Source organism: Amphiura filiformis, chromosome 19, assembly GCF_039555335.1.
Source record: "Amphiura filiformis chromosome 19, Afil_fr2py, whole genome shotgun sequence".
Lineage (NCBI taxonomy): Eukaryota > Metazoa > Echinodermata > Ophiuroidea > Amphilepidida > Amphiuridae > Amphiura > Amphiura filiformis.
The window spans coordinates 25,933,780-25,960,019 of record NC_092646.1 but is presented as its reverse complement, the minus strand read 5'-3'; the positions used below and the strand labels follow the sequence as shown (position 1 = coordinate 25,960,019).

The 26,240-nt window shown below is 40.3% G+C and overlaps 1 protein-coding gene across 1 annotated transcript in view; it reads right to left on the bottom strand.

Moving 5' to 3' along the window:
- Nucleotides 1-233: 233 nt before the first annotated feature.
- LOC140140467 (alpha-tectorin-like) overlaps nt 234-26,240 on the bottom strand; it is an 82,007-nt gene continuing 56,000 nt past the window's right edge. The window contains exons 2-5 of the mRNA XM_072162226.1: nt 22,451-22,604; nt 21,545-21,790; nt 11,154-11,371; nt 234-3,522 (exon numbers count right to left, since the gene is read on the bottom strand). Coding sequence (XP_072018327.1) covers nt 2,923-3,522; nt 11,154-11,371; nt 21,545-21,790; nt 22,451-22,604 — 1,218 coding nt within the window. The 3' untranslated portion in view covers nt 234-2,922. The remainder of the gene's footprint in view (nt 3,523-11,153; nt 11,372-21,544; nt 21,791-22,450; nt 22,605-26,240) is intronic.

Below are 26,240 nucleotides of genomic sequence, written 5' to 3'. Positions count from 1 at the left end.
AAATGGCCTTGTTAAGTTTTGTCTCCTACGTACAAAACCTCTAATTTTTCTACATTTTTAATTAACTAAGAAACACAATTTTAGGGTCACGATCACGGAGTATTTGGTGTGTTCTCATAATATGGCGTGTTTTGTTACATCGTTGTGCTGTGAAGGCAAAAATTAGAAACGCACCTGTATACTCTACTTAATAAAGAACTTGTCATGTAAAACACAGCTTCTTGAGAAATGGCCTGTACACGCTGTTGATTAATAATCACACCCTGTAAAAACAGTTAATTACGAATACACGGATCCTGGGTTTTCTACCGGAAGTCAATTTAACCGAAATCACCCTGTCATCATGGTAAATGCGTATCATGGAACAACCCGTAGCGTATGTTGCACGGGAATGCGTAGTACACGATTTGCTGATCGCGTGTGTGGGGTGCTAACGGACACGCTGTTGTCACCCACAAATCGGCCAAACTGACTTGCGAAAAAGAAAGCCAGGATCCACGTATTAAACGTGCGTAGCTCATTAACGACCTCGCCTTGCAGCTAGTTAAGCTATAAGTAAGGTTTTGGCAGTTTTAGGACATATTGAAATCTGACCTATCGGAGAAATTGCTTTAATTATTATTATTCATTAATCTATTATTGCAATGATGTTATCATTAGAAATATTTCAAACAATTAATTTATGAAATAACCATGTTTTTTTTGTTTTTTTATTCTATTAAAACATTTTAAACAAAATTTTGTAGGCACACACACAAAAAAAAATCCGATAGGTCAGAGTACAAGTGTCCCCAAACTGCATAAAGTGTTCTACATTGCATTCCGAATTTTTAATGCCGATTTGGCTAATATGTACATAAAATTAAGCATTGATAACTAGCTTATATACAAACTATCTAGACATCCGACTTAAAATTTATTTCAAACTATTCTAAATAACATCATATGACCCAAAATGAATGGTTGACTTCTTTAAACTGCTTATGTTAATTCGATGGAATTTACTATAGTGGAAATTTCATTGGAATGAATAGCGTGACGATCGTCCGCGTACATTGTGCGATGAATGCCCCTCGTGCGCGTGACGCGGAAGTGACTCCAACCATGCCAACTGACTTGTGATTGGTTAGTATTCTTATTAAGTATACACAGCCATGCATTAGCGTTGTATTTTGAAATACGCACAGATACGATCGCCACCCAAATGGAAAACGCAAATATGCCATAATGATTTGTTTATTACTTTACATTCATAACGAAAACTAATCTATTTTTCAAATTTCAATTTTCATGTTTCATCTATAAACAATATTTAAGAGATGAGGTAAAGTACATGGTGTCCCAAAAGTAACTTAACATTGTGAATTGGCCATAACTTGCTTTGTGTTAATAGTGTTGTTACAAAAATTGCACAGTATGTAGATAATTCTTTTGATATGTTATGATACCAAACATGCCTATGTGGTCATGACCCTTTCTCATGAAATTAACGGATATCTACTGTACCGTAAAACCCACTTTTATAAACGCAAAATAAGTCTCGTCATTTGAGATGTGATAACACGATATAACGTGTTATCGTTTTCAAATCTGTTTTGTTTAATTTTGCTATGTTTGTTTGATTGATTGTTTGTTTGTTTTCAATGCGTAATCTTCATTTTCTGGATTTTATATTGAAACTGCTTAAGATCTTTTCTGAGGATTCGATGAACAGTTGCACGCGGTACGTTGTTCTCCATTGAAAGTCGACGTATTGATCGTCTTGGGCTTTTCGCCACCGCTATTTGTATGACATCGATGTTTGTAGCTAATCTTCCTGTTCTTCCACGCTCTGCCCGAGGTAGATCATGAACAGATCCAGTTGATAGGAATTTCTGCACTAGTTGCTGGATTGTATTTCGACTGGGTGCATAATTTACATTAAAATGTTCCCTAAACTTTGTTTGAGTGAGTTTGTCCGACTTTGTCTCGGCAAAGAATCTGAATCCGTTGATCTATAGGAAATTCATCTTCACTTCAACTGTTTTAAAGTAAAGTTTAATATTGTCAATATATCCTAATTATAATCTAAAACAGCAGTCACGCTTACGATAGGCCATGTAATCCATGAAAGAAGGACGATTTATTTACGCGCATTTTGATACCCCATTCGTCCATTTTCTTCCAATATTAACATCACAGCAGTGTTTTTAAAGACAAATGCTGTTTTTGATATCAAAATTCTAAAAGATTAATCTATGTGAATATGTTCTCCATTTTGGTATGAAGTAGGAAGTATTTGAGATATGGCAAATTCACAATGTTAAGTTACTTTTGGGACACGCTGTATTAGAATTAAAACCTCACTAATTGTTATTGAAAGCCATAACTTTATTACATATACCGTAGTTAAATTTGTATGATTAATTTCATGTACCGTACACCTTTTTATCACGGAGTTCTATAAGCTATTTAAATTTGCCATATCATTTCTAATACAGTAAAATGGCGTTTAAATGCTCCCGCCTCCAGAGCTTCAAGATTTACCGCCTGATTTACTGCCATGTTTACTAGAGCCACTGCCTTTTTTGCTACCATGGCTACCATGTTTAATAGAGCCACTGCCTTTTTTGCTTCCATGGCTACCATTTTTACTAGAGCCACTGCCTTTTTTGCTACCATGGCTACCATGTTTTTTAGAGCCACTGCCTTTTTTGCTTCCATGGCTACCATTTTTACTAGAGCCACTGCCTTTTTTGCTACCATGGCTACCATGTTTTTTAGAGCCACTGCCTTTTTTACTTCCATGATTTTTAGAGCCACTGCCTTTTTTACTACCATGTTTTTTAGAGCCACTGCCTTTTTTACTACCACGTTTTACAGAGCCACTTCCTTTTTTACTACCACGTTTTCCAGAGCCACTGCCTTTTTTACTACCACGTTTTACAGAGCCACTGCCTTTTTGCTACCATGTTTTCCAGAGCCACTGCCTTTTTTACTACCACGTTTTACAGAGCCCTTGCTTTTTTTACTACCACGTTTTCCAGAGCCACTGCCTTTCTTACTACCACGTTTTCTAGAGCCACTCCCTTTCTTACTACCACGTTTTACAGAGCCCTTGCTTTTTTTACTACCACGTTTTCCGGAGCCACTGCCTTTTTTACTACCACGTTTTACAGAGCCACTTCCTTTTTTACTACCACGTTTTCCAGAGCCACTGCCTTTTTTACTACCACGTTTTACAGAGCCACTTCCTTTTTTACTACCACGTTTTCCAGAGCCCTTGTTTTTTTTACTACCACGTTTTACAGAGCCCTTGCTTTTTTTACTACCACGTTGTCTAGAGCCACGTTTTCTCGAGCCACTGCCTTTTTTACTACTTTTACTAGAGCTACTTCCTTTTTTGCCTGGTTTAGAGCCACGACCTTTTTTACAAGCCTTAGCATCCTCACTTCCTTTCTTCACCTTTGTGCATTCGAGACTACCACCTGCTATACATAGACACTTCTCCTTACACTTCTTGGTAAAGAATTCGTCCCCAGCCTGTTTAGATTCAAAAAAGGAAAAAATGAATTAATACAAAATTAATTCATATTATTTATACGCATAGAATACACGTAGAAAAGTACAGTGCGTTATCTCGCAAGCGCATCCTGAAAGGCTATTTCTAGGCGTGATATAACCAACCGTCGACAACAGTCTATAATATGCGATAGAATATTAATTAATGCTTAATTGGCTAACGTCATAATAGGTAATTCGGTCCTGTCCAACATAACAAAGTCCCTTTTATAGATCCTCACCAAGTCAGTAATGACGGCACAAAACAAAGAGTTTATGATCGCTGTTGTATTATTATTACTCGTTAGCTGGCATCCATTTTGACAAGACCTCGCACGCAAAGCATTATGGGCGCACGTGTTGTTTACAATAACTACGGGAATCCCCGGATGCGATACACAACTTAAAGGTGCATTGACCAACTCATATTAAAGGGGTATAATATACTACACTCCTCCCCCTTAAGCTTAACTCTTCCAACCTGCCAGAAAGCTCAATTTTGGTTCAACTTCAAACAGACCCAATTTGGTTCCAAACAAACTTTGTTTTTGCAGTTTGAACCCTGAAATACTTTTGCTTTCATTTAATCAACAGCCACTTTTGTTTTTATATAAATTCAAAAACAATAACCTCTGAACATACCCAAAATTTCCCACTTCCAAAAGACAACAATTGACTCACGAAAAGTTACTTTCTTTTAGCTTTTGTCAAATAACACAATAAGTTGTCCAATTAAATTTTGGCAGTAATTAAAACAGTTTTTTTGTGAAACATTTAGTTTTCATCAAATATCTGGCAAAACTTTAAACTTGGCAATTAATCTGCAGACTTTTATGCAGTGTTAAAACACATTTTGCCCTTGATGTTTTTTTCCAACTTTAACACAGTTTTACATGATCAACATGTAAATAACACATGGTCAGTATTTCTTTTCTGACTCACAGTTCAGTTTTACAAGTCCAGCCTTTTAGGCTTTGTCCTTTCACGCTGAGGATATCTCCTAACACTTGTAGCAGGTGCGCTGGGTGGTTCTGACGGTTTGCTGACGCTTGAACTTGCTACCGGAGCTTGCGGTACATTTTGCGGTAACGCTTGCATACCACTCACAGGCACTTGATTATTAGTGGGAGCTATAATATCAATATCATGATCATCCAACAGTTCAGTTGGATTGTAGTTGTTTGTATTTGAACTACCCTTGGACAAATGATCAATGTGAACATAACGGATGTTCTGACCACACTTTACTACAAAGGTGACAGGATCTAACCGCTGCAATACCACTGCTTGCATCCACTTTTCCTTCCCACGGAAATTCAGGACATTCACATTATCACCTGGAATAAATTCACGAAGGGACCGTTTCCCATCATGTTGAGCTTTCATTTTGGCTTGTTTGTTTTCTACCACTTTAGCAAGTGACGGCTTCATGAGACTTAGTCTGATTCTGGGTTGACACTTTAGAAACAGTTCAGCTGGTGTGCAACCAGTTGTGGCATGAGGTGTATTTCTATACACTAACAGAAAATTTGCAACTCTGTGTTGCAATGTCAAACCAGAACCCTGACTAGTCTTCAATGCTTGTTTCAAAATTTGCACTAAGCGTTCCGCAGCGCCGTTACTTGCTGGGTGGTATGGTGGTGTCAATTTGTGTTCAATACCATTGTGTGCACAGAACTCACTGAATGCTGCTGAGATAAATGCAGGACCATTGTCGCTCACAATTGTCTCTGGAAAACCATGTGCAGCAAATATAGGCCTCAAAGCCTCAATCAAAGCACTTGTGGTGATATTGGGCACAATTATGACCTCCAACCACTTGGAATACACATCAATGAACACTAGAAAACTTTCCCCCTCTTTTTCAGCAAAGTCCAAATGAACACGCTCAAAACGGCGTGTTGCCCAACGCCACGGATGCAGTGGTGCTGCAGCTGGCCGGTTCTTCACTGACAAACAGGTTTGGCAGTTTTGAGCAATTTGCTCTATGTCTGTATCTAGTTTAGGCCACCAAAATTTGCCTCTTGACAGCGACTTCATTCGCGAGATGCCTTGGTGCTCACTGTGAAGTTCATTGAGTACGCGTTCTTGCAGAACCGTAGGCACACAGACGCGAAGACCCCACAACACTACGCCGCATTCAACGGAAAGTTCCAATTGGCGGTTAAAATAGGATTTCAACTGTTCATCAACTTGCCGTGGCTATCCAGACAGTGTGTATTCATACACTTTGGAGAGAACTGGATCCTTGCGCGTGGCTGCCGCAATGTCCTTTGACGAAACTGGCAACTCATTCACCATGGTAAAGTGAAAGGCGCTTGGCTCTTCTCCTGCCTTGTACTCATCAAGCGTTACTGGCAACCGCGACATAGCATCAGCATTGAGTTGCTCTCCGGTGCTCTTGAAAATTATGTCATACCGATATGCCGACAACACAATGGCCCACCTCTGCAGCCTGGCTGCTGCTAGAGTGGGTACACCACGCTTCGGTCCAAGTATTGCCAGTAACGGCTTATGATTAGTGTGAAATGTCTGGCATATAAGTATTGGTGAAATTTTTTCACTCCAAACACAAGACTTAGAGCCTCTTTCTGTAGCTGTGCATAATTGCGCTCACTACCTGTCAGCGTGCGTGATGCGAAGGCTATAGGCCTTTCGGAGCCATCATCCATAACATGCGACAACACCGCACCGATACCATAGGCAGATGCATCACATGCTAGCAACAGGGGGCGCTTGACATCATAGTGAGTCAAAAATGTCTCTGAAGACAATGCTGCTTTCGATTTCATAAACGCAGCATCACAGTCTGGTGTCCACACGAATGGCACATGACTGCACAGTAGTGCATTCAACGGTTGTACCAAATCACTCAGGTTAGGAATGAATTTCCCATAGTACTGCAACAGTCCAAGAAATGACTTCAGTTCATGCACATTTCGTGGAACGGGGGCGTCATCAATACCTTGCACTTTATCTTGTGATGGCGAAATACCGCGTTCGCTGATGACGTGGCCAAGGTAAGTAACTTCTGTGCGCATAAATTTGCACTTAGGCTGTTTCACAGTTAGTCCATAACACTGCGTCCAAACGCTGCATGTGTTCATTCTTGTCTTTGGCGGAAATCAAAATATCATCAAGAAAGACGACTACTCCGTCCAACCTTGCAAGATTTGCTCCATAGCGTTTTGGAAGATACTGGGGGGCGCTAGCCACACCATACGGAAGCCTGGTGTACTGAAATAACCCGCGACATGTGTTAATTGTCAAGTACTTCCGCGAATCAGGATCAAGTTCCATCTGCTGATATGCTTGCGCTAAGTCTAATGTAGTAAAATATTTACCACCCGCTAATGTAGCAAATAGATCATGGGTAGTAGGCAGTGGATACTTATCAACATCTAATTGAGGGTTGACCGTTACTTTGTAATCCCCACAGATTCTAACACTACCATCCTTTTTGGGCACAATTAGACATGGGGCTGCCCATTCTGAATGATTGACAGGTGTTTTAAAAGATACCTTGAGGGACCAACTTATCTATTTGGGCTTCAACTGCAGGTTTTAAGGCATAGGGAATAGGCATGGCTTTATGAAATTTAGGAACTGCATTTTCCCTCACATACAATTTTGTAGTGTGTGTTTTCATCTTACACAAGCCCTCCGTAGTAAACACAGCTTTGTATTTACTGCACACACTTTGTACCTCGTCGGGTACTGGCGAATAACCTGACACTCTAAACAGTGATGACCAATCCAGGCTTATCTCCTGTAGCCAATTGCGGCCAAAAAATCTATCTTTGCAACTAACAATACTAGATCTTTACATTGATCTTGGTATTTCACTTGTACTAAAGCTTGCCCCCAAATGCCTAAACGATTTCCATTGTACACATGGAGATTGTGAAATGATTGCTCTAACGGAATGTGAGCAAATGATTCCTTGTACAAGTCTTCAGGAATAATAGACATCTTAGCTCCGGTGTCTACTTCCATTTTCACAATATGACCCGCAATGTCAACGTCTACAACAATTGCATCACTATCAAACTTGTACTCATTGACCATGTACATGCCTAACTCTGACAATTCAGGCTCTGTATCATCATGATCAAACACTGGTGGTGGGCTATAATTTTTAGCCTCACTGACTAATTTGGTATTGCCACTTTGCTTTGAGTTTTTCGATCTGCAAGCTTTAGACAAGTGACCTACCTTGCCACAATTGTGGCACTTGTAATTCTTGTATTTACAACTGGCTGGGTCATGCCCATCACCACATCTATTACACTTATTAGTATTATGACTCTGATCATTCCTAGCCTTAGGTTTACCACTACCATGACTACCATGTGAATAACCTTTGCCTTGACCAGATCTAGAGCTACTACCATGACTACTAAATTTGTGTAAGCTTCCAGCGGTGGTGCCTGAGTGGATGCTTTTCAACTCTTTCATGTTTTTATCTGCCGTTTCAATCAATAGGGCCGTTTCTAAAACTGACTTAAAAGTGGGATCTTTCACCTGGTGAAATTTCCGCTGCATAAATTCGTGTTTCACACCGAGAGCAAACACATCGCGAAGTGCCTCGTCCAACTGGTAACCCTTGAAGTCACAGTCAATGCTCAATTGCCGTAACGCTGCTGCAAACTCAGCAATGGATTTTGTTTCCAGTTCTGTCTTCTGTAAAACTTTCCCCTCTCCGCAATAACGTTTGGCGTTTCGCAGAAATGATCCTTTAGGACTTTCACTAGATCATCGTAGGATTTATCAGAAACTTTATCTGGTGCGACCTGTCCTTTCAAAAGACGATACGTTGTCGAATCCAAACATGCGATCAGGTGAGATGCTTGATTGTCCTTGATATCATTGGCGGTGAAAAAGTGATGAAGGCGCTCATGACAGTCGTCAAATCGATCCAAATTCGGATTAAACGGCTTCATAACAGCAAACGATTTCGACGCCATGGTGTTCTATAGTTTTCCACTACTCGTCGCCACTTTTATAGATCCTCACCAAGTCAGTAATGACGGCACAAAACAAAGAGTTTATGATCAGCTGTTGTACTATTATTACTCGTTAGCTGGCATCCATTTTGACAAGACCTCGCACGCAAAGCATTATGGGCGCACGTGTTGTTTACAATAACTACGGGAATCCCCGGATGCGATACACAACTTAAAGGTGCATTGACCAACTCATATTAAAGGGGTATAATATACTACAGTCCCCTCCCCCAGTGGCGTAGCTGCCGGGGGCAGGAGGTGCGATCGCCCCCTAGTGCAAGGAATAAAGAGGAAAAATGAGGGAGAGAGAGGAAAAAAGAGAGAAGAGAGAGGGGGAGAGAGGGACAGGAGGGAAAGAGAGATATTGGAATCCATACGATAAGCAATACCATACGATTATTATAAATAAGCCTGGCAAAATTGTCTATTTGGGCCCCCGCCCCCTTAGTTTGGGCCCCGCCTCATACAGGCTTGCCCCCCCCCCTTGGAAAAAATCCCAGCTACGCCGCTGCCTCCCCGCCAAAAAAAACACTGAGCTGTAACGTAATCTTTTTTACGGCACGAATAAAACATGGTCAATGTTTGAACAAACAGGCGAAATTCTAACAATAGAGGCCGTCAGCCTTTTCTGCGGGATCCACCATAGACATACCACCTAGACCTATGACTGCCCATCCCTTACCACAGCGGGAGGTGAAGCCCCGTATCCAAAGTGATATTGACGGATTGACGGGGTTACTAGGCGAGGAGATTTATAGCGTACATTCTGACGCGCTCTCTTGCGTGGTTACTGCGCCGTTATCGCCCGCGGCAAATGCAACATGTTCCGTAGACACGAACATATCTGCTTGCTTGCGCCCGGGTATGCGTCCTTGTCAAAGTCGTTGCTAAGCAGTGTCGGCTTCACTACGCGAGTCAAAGTCGCTGGTCTAGGTTCTCGTTTGTCTGGGGGATCCACCATCATGTGCGTACTGCCGTTCTGCATGTCATGCGTTAGACATTACGCCCCCGATTACGCGGAAGTCGCAGCGCGTGACGCACCTCTTCAGTCAAGCGTCAACGCGGTGATCTTAGCAACAAGGCACTCCGTACCCATAAGATGGCGGCGTTGACGTCACAATCTCTATAGAATTCATAAAAGGCCGGGACATGACAACTATAACCATCCAAAATTTTCAGTAAGTAATAAAGCCCGCTTCATGCATTTATTTGACGTCGAATATGTGACCAGCTCCAACAAAACCAGGAACAAGTCGCCAGATATGTTTTTGAGGTATAGGCCTTTAAAGATGTCATTCCCATAAAAAAAAATCTTGGAATATTCTTAACTTCATGGTATTTGACTTTGGGACTAAGTGGACTTCCAAATCCTCGAAAGTAATCAATAAATAACAGTTGAACTATGATAATCCCTATGCAATCCTGTGTAAGGCAGAAAATTCATTGGATCATTACTCATAATAGGAATTTGGCAAAAACATCAAGGTATAATTTACACACTTATCCAGTATTGATGCTATTTTAATTTTGGTATCATTTTTCTAGTGATTTCATTTTGATGAAATGCCAAAAATGTGGTTTATCCTTAGTGTAAGAGAGCACGAAATACTAATAGGATTAGAGTTAGGGTTAGGGTAAGGGTTAGGGTAGGATTAGGGTTAGGCTTAGGATTAGAGTTGGGATTTGTTTGGTATTCTCTTACACAAAGGATAGACCAAAAATTTGACTTGTTCCTGGTTTTGTCAGAGCGGCTCACATATTTGAATCAACCAGTATTCAGACCTGAAATTGACGGTTTGTAAAAAAAGGAAAATGGTTCAAAAAAAGAGGAAAATAGCGCAAAATCAAGCTAAAAAACTCAAATTGGATTGAAAATAACAAATAATGCATAAATTTCAGGAATAAAAAGAAGAGAAAATCAGCTGAAAAGAGGAAATTTTAGATCTGAGTATTCGTTTCGTCTATTTCCATTATATTTCCAACCGTGTTTAAAATAAATAATATACAATTATACGGACATGGATATGTCCATGCAACTTATACTAAAAGTGATATCACCTGAAATAACGACTGATTTTCTTGTATGAAAAATGTTCGGCCTGCTTGTCATGTACGTTGTTAAAGTGTCCTGTTGTTTAACGTCTAGATGTTGTGCATAAATGCCGCACACATTTACCACTTTAGGTTGCAGAACTGATTTATTTTTCTATAAATCACGAAAACGCGAAAAAATGGCGTCACTACCGAACTTGAATTTTGCTCAGGATTATTAAATTAAAACACTGAGAGAACCCGGACTCGGTCGCCATCTTGGTACACGCATTCATGAAGCAAAATCGTGGGGCATTTGTTTTCGCTCGGAATTCGATCGAGGCAATCATTGTCATGTGAGCGCCACATTGGATACTAGCGGCATTTGATGCGACCTGTACGCGATACTAAAACGCTTCAGATGAAACGCAGAATTGTTTTCTTTCCTTTCCACGCACCGTCGACAAGGACCCGAATACCACCAATTTTGCTCCATAGCTGACGGCGCTTGTACGTGGCGGTATAGGGAGTCCGAGTTGTGTGGTTTTAATTATGGGTGTAAACCACATAACTTACCGCTCTAGTAATACCCTGCTTTCGGCAACCACATTCTTCTTCTTTGACACACTTGGCTCCTTGTAACACGAAGCCTTCATCACATTCACATCCGGGTTCCGTATGGCCAAGACGTTTGCCGCATCTTTTCTGCTGTTTAGGAGATAGACCTCCGCACACTTCTGGACACGGGTTTACCATCTCCGACCACGTCGTATGTTCTTCTTCGCATGCCTTTTCTGTGTAACCATACAAACACACACATATAACAAATGAGTCACTTTGGTACGATTTGAAATTACTTGGTACTGTACCGTAAAAAGTCTATAAAGCAATGATATGTGCCTATTATCGAGTTTTTCGGACAAGAACAAATTTTAGGGTAGTTTGTTAAAACTTAAACAGTATGTTTTTCTTTTAATTTACAAATATCTGTGTTACCGATATTCTATAAATTAAAAATAATGAAACAGTCAACAAACTACGTTCTTATCCGAGTAACTCGTTAATAGGCAAATATGCTTATTATAGAATTTTACGGTAGGTCGGTAAACATGAGTAAGGCTTAATCTGTCCCTAGAGAGTCCATTTCAGAGGGCTGTGTCTTCGGAGCTCTAACTAGTGCCATCCTCAGAAGATGTCACCTTCGTGTTTACTGAAAAATGATTATAAACAGCTTCTTGTTCTTTCTTTTTAGTGCCATATGTATGAGTATTATCGCACTGTGTACAGACAAGCTGTACCTATTTTTTACTCTGGAACCTAGAGTAGATGAGTGTATTTTTGAAGTACAGTGAACAATACCGGGATGATCCCCTGCTCTTTTCGAAAAGCATGTGACGTACTTTAACGTGCACACTGCATAAATTTTAGAAAAACATGTACACGGAACCGACGCGTCGGTCCCGACGGCTTAAAGTGCCCTCCGAAGAACTAAGCAAGTAGAGTGAAGTGCCTTGCTCAAGGACACAAAGAGCCAGCCGAGCTCAAGCGGAACTATTCAGATTTCGAACCTTCGACACTTGGATTCACAGTCCAACGCCTTAACCACCCGGCCACGCTCCGCTCTTGTAAGACCCACAATTTTGAAATCCATATCAAGAAGATGCCATCCTCAGAAGATGGCTCTGAAGCTAGAGTTCCGAAAGCACAGCCCTCTGAAAAGGACTTCTCTAGGGAAAAATTAAACCTTACTCAATGAGTTACTTTGATGATATTATCAGTATTATCTGAATTATCTATTATGTTATTCTTGCATATACATAATTCTATAAGTTAAAGTCTAATGTGTATCTTAACGGTAAACCATCAAGCTCATGGGATTCAAGATAAGAATAGTTTGCACTATTTATGATGTGTTCAGTTCAACAGTTAGATGGTAAATATAAATGAAGGACATTGCATCCTACAATATTATAACGTTAATAGGTTTTCGGTTTTTGCATATTTTTTAGTGTATGTGTATCAATACCATTTTTGATATGGATTCCAAACCTCAGGGTCTTACAAGAAGCGGACAGAGCACAATACATCTAAACTGCTGAAGTCTGCTGAGCGCGGCGCCTTCTACTATAATGCTCCCAAAATGTGGAATCGTTTACCCATCAATATCCGTGAATCTACATCACTTGCTGTTTTTAAGAAGGCTCTAAAGACACATTTGTATAATTCATTCCAGTTGTTCTGTTGTTCTGTATATATCTTGCTTGTGTATATTTTGGCCCTTTTGCCACCTTCAATATTGTATGTAGCGCTACGCTCTTAATGTAGCAGCGCTTTATAAATGCTCAATATGTACCCAGCAAACACAAAACGTTTTCGACATCATTCGCAAAAGGTTATAACAGGTTGTCAGAAAACGTTTAAAAGGGTATATTAAGAGTATAAAACGTTTTCATAACATTAAAAAACATTTTTTGATAATCGACTGCTCAGCAAACACAAAATGTTTGACAGAAAACGTTTAAATGTCGGGTTATATAAAGGGTATAAACGTTTTATAACATTCCAAAAACATTTTGAAAACTTGATACAAAACATTCTAAACGGAATGTTATTTTGGGGTTGAAAAAATATTTTGCGAAAAATGTGTGCCCAAAATATTTGCAATAACGTTTTAAAAACGGTTTCATGACCTTTACATAACCTGACATTTAAATGTTATTAACACGTTTTGAAAAATACATTTTAAGAACATTTGGAAATTTATTTTGCAAAAATAGTTTACAATAACATTTTGAAAACATTTTAAAAATATTGTTGTAGTGTGTTTGCATACTAAACGTTTCAAAACGTTTCCATGACCTTTATATAACCAGACATTTTAATGTTATAAAAACGTTTTTACCTAAACCAAAAGCCAAAATATAACTTAAACTTATTTAAAACGTTTTTAACGTTTTTGTGTTTGCTGGGTATTTATAATCGTTTTTCAGTAAACATGATTTGCTTCGGGCTTCAAGTTGTTTGTACCTTGTCATGGGTAGGTCGCTTGCATGTAACATACTTGAATAATATACCGAGTACTCAATCAGTTTATCCAATTCAGTTTAGCACTGCCGGGGAGCTTAAAGTTACCCTTAAGGTTTCCCATGGGTGTATCTATCTATCCCAATGGGTGCTCCGTTTAAGGGTGGAAGGAAATGGCAAACTACAGCCTTTCACTTTTTCCATCTGTTATTGCCATGTGGAGAGGGCTGGTTCTTTACCAGAGTGAGGATGCGAGCTTCCTCTGCCTCCCTAGCTCATTCCTCTCTGTCACTCTTTCTGCAACTTTCTTCTGACTAATTTTATTTGTTCTTCTCTTTTGCAAGCCAGTTTACCAGGATAGGTAAGCCAATTTAGTTGGCTTTGTTAGTTGTTCCATCATTCATTCCTTGGTTTGTCTGGGATACCAGGCTTTTATCCTATTGCTAGGGTTAGAGGCGCCTGATCCTTGGCATAATCATGACTCAATTATTGATTTCATTCTGGGGTACAGGATACAGATCCCCAGTCTGAAGGTAACGGCGCATCCCCACATGGACGACACCCTACTTCTTTGTGTTTGTCAGGTCAAAGCTAGTGTGGGCGCAAACTGGTATTGTGACTATCTCTCCTCTCTTTTTTGTATATTTATTTATTCATTTACACCACTTCTCCCCAGCTATGGGTTAAATAGTCATTGTTAGGATAGACCAACTTAGTTGGTTAGCTAAGCCACTGGGCAGCAGCAGTGGTGGATGGCGTCTGGTGGCAGAGATCAGTCTTGATACTACCCTGATAATGGTAGCAGTCCTTGAAGATCCTAGTTAGTTGGATTTCTACCAAGTTAGCTGGTACTGCGGGGCAACCTGGATCCTTCCCAGTCGTCACACCTCGGTGTTCCATTGGATCCGAAGTATTCCAGGTCCAGAGAGTTTCAGAGCTGGTGCGCAACAACTCTGGTACTATAAATTGTAGCGTAGGCGTATGTCGAGCGTATTGTAGCGTAGGCGTATGTAGCGAGGCAGAGAAGGTGGTGATGGCAGGCTTGAGTGGCTGGAAGCTGTTAGCTGTATCTGCCCATGCAGGCGGGCTGGATTGTTGGTCGCAGATTTTCTGATGGATGACAGAAACCTGTAGGCGCCATCCAGCATGACCGAGCAGCCCTATTTAGGGATAGCACTGCTTGCCTCAACCTGAGGAAGCCCCGATAAAAGGAGGGTAAACAAAGCTCCTCTAATTGAATCTGGCCGGCTAGCCGCGGTCGGCGGATCCTCCACCTTGCGGTAGAAAACAACAAAAGAAAGAAAAAGAAAGAAGAAAGAAGTTGACCTTGGGATCGTGGAATGTACGAACTATTCTTGATAACTCCACTAATCGACCTGGACGTCAAACGGCACTGGTTGCTCTTGAGCTTGGGCGCTACAACATTGACACATGCTGTCTTCAGGAAAGACGCTTCTCTGGTCATGGCCAAATTTGTGAGAAAGGTTACACCTTCTACTGGTCTGGGAGAGATCCAAATGTTCGCAGAGAGGCAGGTGTTGACTTTGCTATTTGCGACTTAGTCTCTCTTCCTCAAGCCATCTCTGATAGACTTATCAAGCTGAGACTGCCTCTGAGCCAAGACCGTTACATGACCATTATTTGCTGCTATGCTCCTACGATGTCACACACAGATGAATCCAAAGAAATCTTCTATGAAGCCCTTAGAGCTAGTGTGAGGAAGATCCCACATGAGGATAAGTTGATGGTTTTGGGAGATCTTAATGCCAGAGTGGGCAGTGACATTGCCACTTGGCCATGTATCCTTGGGAATCATGGGAGAGGTGCTTGTAACTCCAACGGGGAACTACTGCTCTCATTCTGTGCTGAGAATCAGATGGCTGTGTCCAATACCTACTTTCAGATGCCTGACAAATGGTACTACTCATGGCAACATCCTCGCTCAAAACGCTTCCATCTGCTGGACTATGTACTTACAAGGCAGATAGATATCTGTGATATCACTTCCACCAGAGTTATGAGAGGTGCAGATTGCTCTACAGATCACTTTCTTGTACGGACAATATGTAAGCTGCATATCAAGCCCATGAGGAGGAAGACAAAGCCTTAACTCCCCAAGAAGACAAATGTTAGAAGTCTCATCGATAACCTGGAAACAAGAGCAAAATTCCAGGAAGCACTAGCTGTAAAACTGGATGCACTGAGACTGCCAAATGAAGCTACAATCAATGAACAATGGCAGTCTCTTAGTAAGGCAATTCAAGAGGTTATGGGAGAACAGCTAAGCCCACCACTCCGTCGCAATGCTGATTGGTTTGATGAGAACAATGAACCAATCCAGGCTCTCCTTCAAAAGTTTAAGGAATGCAAAAGTAATGTCCAAAGATCTTTACGTCAGATGAGGGATGAATGGTGGAATAAGAAAGCAGAAGCCGTGCAAGAGCTGGCAGAGAGTGGTAACTCTCAAGCTTTCTTCACAGCCCTGAAGGAAGTCTATGGACCTAGGCATTCAATTGCCTCTCCTCTTCTCAATAGCTCAGGTACAACTCTTCTAACTGACAAAGATGACATCAGGATCTCCTTAACCGACCCTCTAGCACTGCACCAAATGTCTTGGATAACCTTGTAAAACCATCAGGCACAACTGGAATGGGAAAAGCCGCCAACAATGCAAGAAATTGAAGATGCTGTCAAGTCTATGAAGAATGGTAAAGCTCATGGAATGGACGGAATTCCCTCTGAGGTGTACAAGTTCGGCGGGCCTTGCATCATCCAAGCTCTGTGCAGTTTTTCCAAAACTGCTGGGGTTCAGCTGAACTGCCCCAAGAATTTAAGGATGCAATGATTGTCACTATTTTAAGAAGGGTGACCGCACTCAGTGTGGTAACTATCGAGGGATATCCCTGCTCTCAACTGCTGGTAAAGTTCTTGCAAAGATTCTCCTAGCTAGATTACAACAAGTTGCCAGTAAGTTACTACCTGAAAGTCAATTGTCACCACTTTTAAGAAGGGTGACCGCACTCAGTGTGGTAACTATCGAAGGATATCCCTGCTCTCAACTGCTGGTAAAGTTCTTGCAAAGATTCTCCTAGCTAGATTACAACAAGTTGCCAGTAAGTTACTACCTGAAAGTCAATGTGGGTTCAGAGCCAGTGAATCTATAATTGATCCAATCTTCACCCTGCGCCAGCTTCAGGCGAAATCAATAGAATAGCAAAGACCACTTTACATGGTCTTCATCGACTTCACCAAAGCATTCGACACCATCGATAGAGAATTACTTTGGAAACTACTGGAGCATTATGGTTGTCCAGACATCTTTGTCAAGATCATTCGTGAATTTCATGATGGAATGCAGGCAACTGTTCTAGATGATGGTGATGCAACTGAGTCCTTCCCGGTTTGTCATGGTGTTAAGCAGGGATGTGTGTTGGCTCCAACCTTGTTTGGTCTCTACTTGGCAGCTGTTTTGGAAATGTCATCTGACAACTTATCAGATGGTCAGCATGGAGTTTTCCTCCGTTCTAGGACAGATAGCAAACTCTTCAATCTAGCCCGTCTACGTGCCAAGACCCGATGTCAAGAAGTCTGTGTGCAAGAGCTTCTATATGCTGATAACACCGCCCTGGTAGCTTAATCCATTGAAGACCTGCAGAACATATTGGGCTGTTTTGTGACTGCATCAGTTGCATTTGGCCTTACAATCAACATTAGTAAAACTGAGGTCATTTACCAACCTGCTCCAGGAACTCAGCACCAAGATCCTGATCTCTACATACATGGGGAACCTGTCAAATCGGTCACCAATTTCACCTACCTGGGGAGTGTGATTTCCATGGACATTTCCGTCGATCTGGAGATCACAAGACGAATTCAGAGTGCCAATCTCTGGAAAAAAGAGTTTGGTCCCAGCGTTGTATAAGACTTGCGACCAAATGTAAACTGTATCGCGTGTTTGTCCTACCCTGTCTCCTGTATTCTACTGAGACCTACACACTCTATCGGAGACACATCAAGAAGTTAACTTCCATTCAACTTCGCCACCTTAGATGTATCATGGGAATAACATGGCAGGACCGAGTCCCTAATGGAGAGGTGCTTCAGAGAGCCAAAATGGAGAGCGTAGAAGCCATCCTAGTGAAAAGCCAACTGCGCCGGGCCGGTCATGTCGTGAGGATGCCTGATGAAATACTACCGAAAGCTGTGATGTATGCTGAACTCACAGAAGGAAAGAGAAAACGTGGTGGACAGAAACGTTGGTATAGAGATGTTGTGAAGCGTCATCTGAAGACAGCTGACATGGATGTTGATACATGGGAGACGAAAGCTAGTGACCGGGTCAATTGGAGGAAGAAGATCCACGATGCTGGGAAAACAGTGGAGCGGAAGCGAAATGAGATGTACCTTGAAGGATGGAGAAAGAGACACCCATCAACTTCGACAACTGTGCCTTCATCGAACTCGATGGGCAGCCGATGATGATGATGATGATGATGACTCAATCAGTTTATCCAATTCGATCTATTCACAATAGTGTAAAACCTCGTCTACAAGCATATAGAGTGTTTTTGATGAATGCTAAATTAATACGAAACAGCCGTAAAATGCCGATACAATGGATCGATCTTACAATAATAGTTGTCTGTATACGTTTGTATCAATAATGTACTCACGCAAACTCCATAATGTTATAACTTTCTGGATTAATTTAATTTTCATCAAAAGCACTCTATATGCTTGTAGACGAGGTTTTACGGTACGATTCGCCTCCAGTGGTAGGCCAAAATACGCAGTGCATCATGGGAAAACGTCGACATACAAAGCCCGAGTAATACGAATACAACACAGGAACATGTCATTGCGTGTTTAAATGTCAGAATAATTATATTACATGTGAATCTACACTAATCAGCAGTTTATAATAATTGTTGTAGATCTATATATTTTCGCTCTATTAATTACACTGAATCCTTCGTAGGGCTGTTTACTGCAGTTTATTATTATCACACTCACGTAAAATTCCAATGGTGGCTAGAAGGCGACACATGCTTTAATTAAGATAACATAGTATATATCTGAAGTGCTTTTCTATTACGTGCTAATACTCTCCCGACGAAAAGTTTTTCCGCAGTAACAATTGTTGAATTTTTAGAAAATAATACTAACTTGAAACCTATTTATTTACTTCAATATCATCTATAATACCTTTAATCAGTTTTAATCAACTTTTCAACATCAAAACATTGCTGGAAAATAACGAAACAAACTTTCTTATGATCTCATGAAAAACCTGTACAAAATCCCCATAGGAAACGTGGCGGCGCTGTGCTTAATTAGCTAATTATGACGTCAGTCCTTGACGACCACCATAACAACAGATGACGCCCGGGGTATTTGAACTCTTTTTTTAAAACATGTGATGCATAACAAATGATCAAGGTTATGAATTGCGATACTAGAGGAATAAAGCTATTCCCCGATTACAACGGATTATTAATTATTATGCGATTATGTTATTTGCCACGATCCAAAAGAGATAAATTCCATTTAATATCATGCAGCCTCACTACAAGCAGCGCATTATAGTTTAATTTCGACTTCCAAAATTGCCATACTGCAGTTACTGTCCGTTTTCCTATACACAATACACAGTGCTCTTTCCCATTGACGCGTGACCTCTACAAATAGCCCTACGTTAAAAGTATGGGGATATGACTAGTTAACGTCGCTGTGTGAAAAATAACCGGCCAATATTAAAAGTACTCTTCTAAAGTTCTAGAAAATATAGTTTTTAACATGTCCTAAATTTTAGCTAATTTAGATGTTTGGAAATATTCGTACTTTGGTGTTTTAGTTAATGTTATAGGTAATAGTACATTGCCTAGTTAACGTCGCTGTGTGAAAAATAACCGGCCAATATTAAAAGTACTCTTCTAAAATTCTAGACAATATAGTTTTGTAACATGTCCTAAATTTTTAGCTAATTTAGGTGTTTGGAGAGGGTCGTACTTTTGTGTTTTAGGAAGGACATGTAAACGACAGATAACACCAAAAATATGAAGAAATTATTTCCAAACCGTGTAAGTCAACAATCATTATGTTGCTCATTTTCAAGAATGCTGGTTTACAAAAAGCACGCCATTGTCTGATTTCGTGAACAAAGCCACACATACCATTGTTTCCTTTCGTTTCCTTTATAATCGGTTACCCAACTGAAGCTATGAATACCAGCTTTATTGCGATATCGCACATGAAAACAGACACTTGTGCACAACGAGAGAAGATCCGATTTAATCAGTTGAGCTGTTTCAATGAGTGTTATCTTGGTTTAATAGCTTTTAATGGGGTTAAGTCCTGCAAAGGTCGAGATGAATTCTACTGTAGACATGACTGCATCATGCTCAGTTTTAACATCAGATCAGGCTCAAAATGCCAAAAATTACCGATCACCAGAAGGAAATGATAGAAGCATATCATAGTGAAGGAAAATGTAACCGTGAAATTGAAAGATTATTGAATATTGACCAGGGATCTGTGCGATATAATTTGAGAAAAAAAGGAGATTCATGGCTCAATGGACAATCGCCCGAAATCTGGACGGCCGAAAAAAAAACCAAGATAATAATAACAACCGAACCCAAATAGCGTTTGCATCAAATTTAAACCACTGTTGCATCAAACATTGTTGATGATGACTAGCAGTGCAGTCGGGATAACTGTAAGTCAATCATGACAACTTTTTGATAGCAACAGGGTATTGACATCATAATGAGCCTCATTAAACAGCGCCGCCACTTTTCTGAATGGAATTTTACTGTATAATTTACCGCAAAATAAGAATAATTTTTTCTTTCTTTACTTATGTAATAAATGAGGGTTCCAAGTTCCTGCAATTATGACTATTATTGATTAAAGGGTTTATATTTTAGTGACAGTTAGGTTTGATACGTTTTCCATTTGTAGTATCATTACAATTTAACAATTTCTGCGGTTATAGAGGGCACATTATTTGGGTACATTAAAAAGGATAGGACATTACCTTTTAATTCTTAAATATTAATACATTGAACTAATCATGCCTATAGGAAATGAATCAAGAAAACCAATATCCTGCATTTATATTTCCAAAGGGCTTGTCAATAATAATGTCAACAATAACAAAACGAACGTTTTGGGCTTTGTCCCCATCATGAGAAAACTCATGCACACGAGGGGGGGGACAGAAATGTCACCCCTTATAACAAGCCTTTGGATATATATGTATAAAACCTTTTCAATTACCGTACCCTTATTGTCAGGTACAAATGATTAGCGCGGAAAAATAGCAAATTGCGCTGAGATTGTGCGGAACCTTTAAGCATATAACACACATATAAAACACAAGAAAAGGAAAAAAAACATGTCAAAATATGAATTATCAACCGTGTAAAGCATAGAATATTTTTTAGCTTTATGATATCTAAATCACACAATTTGTGGCAATTTTTGACAATTTTAAAGTATTTTGGCGGCCATTTTGAAAAGCGCCCTCTATCTGGAGTGTCCTAACATTTGACAAGGTTGCATTCTTTTTAGATGATTCACCATGCTTCAAAGTGTAAGATACCACTTTCAAAACTCATTCTCGTGATTTTGTCACGGATTCACTATTTTCAACCATGCCTCAAAGTTTCTCCACTCGCGTAGAGACGAATACGCGAAACTATAAGCAACACTTGTACAAGACAGATTAGCAAATTATTGACATGCATGACTGAGATGCTTAAAAAAAGGCTAACATTTCAATAAAAAATGTCCTGTTTCGTTTGCATCTTATAGAGAATTACGCGGAAAAACTTGCATTTTGCGGAGAAAATGAAATTGCGCCGGGAATGAAAAATTTCGCGGCGCGAAATTCGTTGGGTCCTGCTTATGGCACTAATTTGGATGTTGTTTGAACTTACCGTCAGGGCAATCACATTGCTCTTCCCAATCATCTATAAAGAAACCCGCAGAATCACCATTAATATATTGCGCCGCGTCGCCCATTGCCTTGCATCGAAGCGATTTGGTCTCTTTGGTATCCTCTGGATTGTCACCGCCTGTTACCCCAGTGCAAACATCGTACCAACATGCTTTGCGGAAGTTCTCAAGGGTATCACTTTCTTCTTCCTTTTCACTCATTACTCTAATCGCTTCACCGAATGGTCCTATAAATGTGCGTTAAAAACGGAAGAAAACGTATAAAAAGTTATATGGCAAATCGACTAACGATGAGCTTTGTCGGTATACATTATTTTGTGTTCAATATGACATGCGCCAATATTAAACCTCAATCTGATTGGTGCCGAATAAGACCGTACGTCAAGGGTGGCAGAAGGAAAAGTAGGAAAGGCAGCGGAAGAAGGGGGGGGGGAGGTGCACGTCACCCGTAAATTGACAGGAGGATCTCCCCCTAAAAATCACAGCAGAAGAATAAATAAAGCAATAACTGCCCTGGACATTTGCCTTTTTAGTACGAAAAGCATCGTTTTGTTGGTTCAAATAGAGTAAAATTGCAAGTCCAAGTAAAGTGTGCTGAGGCTTGTGGATCAACGTCTAGGCGTCGTGCCTGTGCGTAGCCCACTATAAATCACTGCGCTTTTTTTTATTGCAAAATTTTTCTCGCTTCGCGCACACTTGCACATGAAATAGAAAAACATATCTCATTTGCAACTAAAATTGTCTGAAATTTTTCGCCCGCTTCGTGCGCGCAAAAAGGCCCACTAAAGCAGGAACAAAATATGCTTGTCCCCGACACCCCAAAGTTGTAATGCTTCCACTGCCGCGCTATGACACATACTAGTATGCTCAGCTATTTGCAGGCCTACCTGTATTCTCACGGTCCAAATATGCACACCTTTCCCTTGCCAGTTTATCCTGAGGAGAATCTTTTTTACATTCTGCTGCTACTACTGGTTTACCACCGCATTCCTCGCCAACACCCCAGCTAGATCCAAAGACGTTGATATCTCTCTTTGGTACCTACATTGGATGAAATATTGCATTGTCTACGGTAACGGTACACTGAACATTCTAATCGATGTTTTGTGACTAATTTTGCATTGTTCTCAAAAAAATAATTACACACTGGTAACAAAAGTTATGTATATTATAGGGGCAAGGAATCCAATTACTTCACTGAAATTTCAGTAGTTCATTATATACGGTAAGAAATTAGGTTCATTCTAGCGGTTTCTCTTTTCTTATCATAAATAACGTACCGCTTGTCCCGCACACCGTCATCATCCCTATATCTTCGTGTTAAAAATTGCCGTGATAGTACGATGAATCCTCACGTTTTTCAACAACTACGCATGGTGATTTTGTTCGAGATAGGCCGTGCGACTCAGGCTACGCATACAATTTGAGATTTTGAGAGCCTGCCACACTGTTTCTATTCTATGTTTTACGATTTTCGCATGATCAATATATGGCTGGCCGTAACCGCCACAACGTGGAGCTGCTACGCGTAGCTTACTTTTCGCTTCGCGGAGCTAAATTGACCAATCATGTTAGATCTTTTCATTACGCGGAGCCAGTGGATGCATTCTCGTTCCAGAGAGAGAAAACTCTTGCCAAAATTAATGTTTACTATGGGGATTTTGAATGAATCGATTGTAAATAAGCCACGACCAGTTGTACAGGATCAATACCATTGTTTGATTAGTGTATAGTCAATGTTACCTTGCATGCATGTGTCATGTGTGTGGCGTGTTTGTTTGTTTGTTTGTCTACTGTGTCAGGCCAGGATCACTGACACCCACGGTACTGATACTCTCATACTATCACGGTGATCATATTGTTGAATGTTGTTGACTTTAAAATAATCATGATGCAGTCATGTCTACAGTAGAATTCACCACGACCTTTGAAGGACTTAAACCCTATTAAAAGCTATTAAACCAAGATAACACTCAATGAAAACAGCTCAACTATGTTACATCAGATCTTCTCTGGTTAAATACACACTGCACTTGTGTCTGTTTTACCTGTGCAATGAGCAATGAGCTGGTATTATAGTTTCAGTTGGGTGAACGATTATAAAGCGAACGCAAGGTAACAATACTGTGGGCTTTTGTTTACGAAATGAGACAATAGTCTGCTTATTGTTAACCAGCGTTCTTGAAAATGAGAAGCTTAATGACTTAACACGGTTTAGAAATAATTTCTTCATATTTTTTGGTGTTATCTGTCGTTTACATATCCTTCCTAAAACACTAAAGTACCAATATTTCCAAACACCTAAATTAGCTAAAAATTTAGGACATGTTACAAAACTATATTTTCTAGAATTTCAGAGAATACTTTAAATATTGGCCGTTTATTTTTTACACAGTGACGTCAACTAGGCAATGGCCTATACTTCTAACATACACTATTTGTAGAGGTCACGCGTCAATGGTGAGCGCACTGAGTATTGTGTATAGGAAAACGGACAGTAACTACAGTATGTATGGCCTACTACTAGTATATAAAGTAAATCCGAACTGGTTTACAGTTTGCTGAAGGTCGAATTCCGCAGGGACACCGCGCAAGTTATACAAATTAGCTCCCGGCGATACACTGCAGATCGCAGAACTGTGTGCATAGTTTACCACCACTCTGCCTAGCTATATAGTTATGTACAATACTGTATGAGTTCCTTATGAGTGCATGTCCATCTTAATAATAAGTCAGTTCGTACTTTTTTATAAACTACTTTTTGAATCATAACTTTCGTGACCGAGGATATCTTGCAACTACGTGACGTCGTCTGGCAAATTCTTAATTAATAAATTCGCTTCACGTAATGAGTAAGTCGTACTTAATTAGTCAGTTTTACCTCCGAGTAATGAAAAACTCTAACATGATCATGATTGGTCAATTTGGCTCCACGGAGCAAAAAGTCAGCTACGCGTAGCAGCTCCACGTTGTGGCGGTTGCGGCCTACCATATCAGTATCCCATATGATATTTCTATTGCAAGAAAATTTTATTTGTTGTCAGGTTTTATCTTAAATACACTAACTGGAAATTAAATACACTAATTAGTGAGGACCGGTATTTTGCTGTGGATATGTTTAACTGCAATTTGCGGGTAAAAATTTGAAATCCTGAGTAAAAATTGTGATCATATTCAACTCTTTGAGAAAAAATTTATATAATAGAATGCATGTAAAATCCAGCTGCAATACAATGTACATTATTGACACACTATCACTCTCTTTATCTACGTCAATAATAGAATATCGATTTCAATCGAATTGAATACGTTGCTCAGTTTTGAGTTTGTAGTTGACTACTAAGCGACCTAAGCGATCGATTGCTAGCCAGTTCAGATAGAACTGCTTTTCTTGCGTTCGGTGAAATACCAGTCGCCCGTCGCTCACCAACGGAGTATTAAATTTATATTTATCGTATAGGAAGTCGACACTGTGTCCCGAGTCACTAAAATTCCATAACTTTTGTTACCAGTGTGATATTATTTTTTCAAAAAATGCAAAATTAGCCACAAATTTATCAGGGGGTGTAGTACCACCTTAAATGGTTAGCTTTGTTCGGTCTTTGCTCTTCTCGACGTCGTTGCGGGAAAAAGGACAAATGTGCAGCGAAGTGACACATGCATCAGTGTTGCTTCGACAAAACACAGGCGAAACGACTAGTATTATATTGTATTGTATTGTTATATTCTGCGTGTTTATACTGAGCACTCTGTATTTTTACCCGGTATTACCTGGTAACCCACAATCCGATTCAGGCAACAACCAGCACGTTTCTACTGATGCTTAAAATAAGGTATGTGGTGTGTACCGGAAGTACTGAAACTGTTTTCCTGACCTCCAAGCTGCTTTTAAGGTCACGATGCGATACATAAAATGTACGTAAAAGAAGTTCAACACCCAGCAACCATTAACCGTTGTGTTTCCACTGGCAGAAATACCGGGTGTCACACCACGTGATCTACCTCATGAGGTGGATCACGGTTGCCGGGTGTCCACACCGCATCACTCTGAACCGATCTGTTTCCACTGAGCACATTAACCGATAACACTCTAAACTAAACCACATTACCCGCCAACCGTTCCCCAGTAGAAACACGCAGATTGTGTTTTGTGTTGCCTTTAAAGCCTTCCTGCCTGCTTGATGGCCTGTCAACGCAGGTTTTCAGCGTGTCCTGGGGGTGTTCGTACATTCTTTTGTTAATTTTGATGTATTTTTATGATGTGATTAATAAAGAATGATTGTGTATATATAGCCCTTACACATTGGCGCTCGACCTCTTGGGTTACCACTCCTTTGAGTTCTACCAGCTTACCGTAAAAAAACTCGATAGTTAGCATACAGGGGCGTAGCCAGCTTTCTTGGTGGGGGGGGGGGGCAAAATAAAATTTTGGGGGCACAGACGAAAAAAATTGCAGTTGCATCATACAATACATAGAGACTGTATGTCTTCGAGCTTCCCGGAAAGGGCCTTATTGGAATGATGTGCGCGCGTAGCGTGAAAAAATGGTATTTTACACTATTTTCGCCCATTATCCGGCTAAAAAAGGGCTTTATTGTTACAATGTGCGAGCGTAGCGCGGAAAAATTGTGTATTTTACACTATTTTGGCCCTGAATTTTGCTAGAAAAGGGGCTCC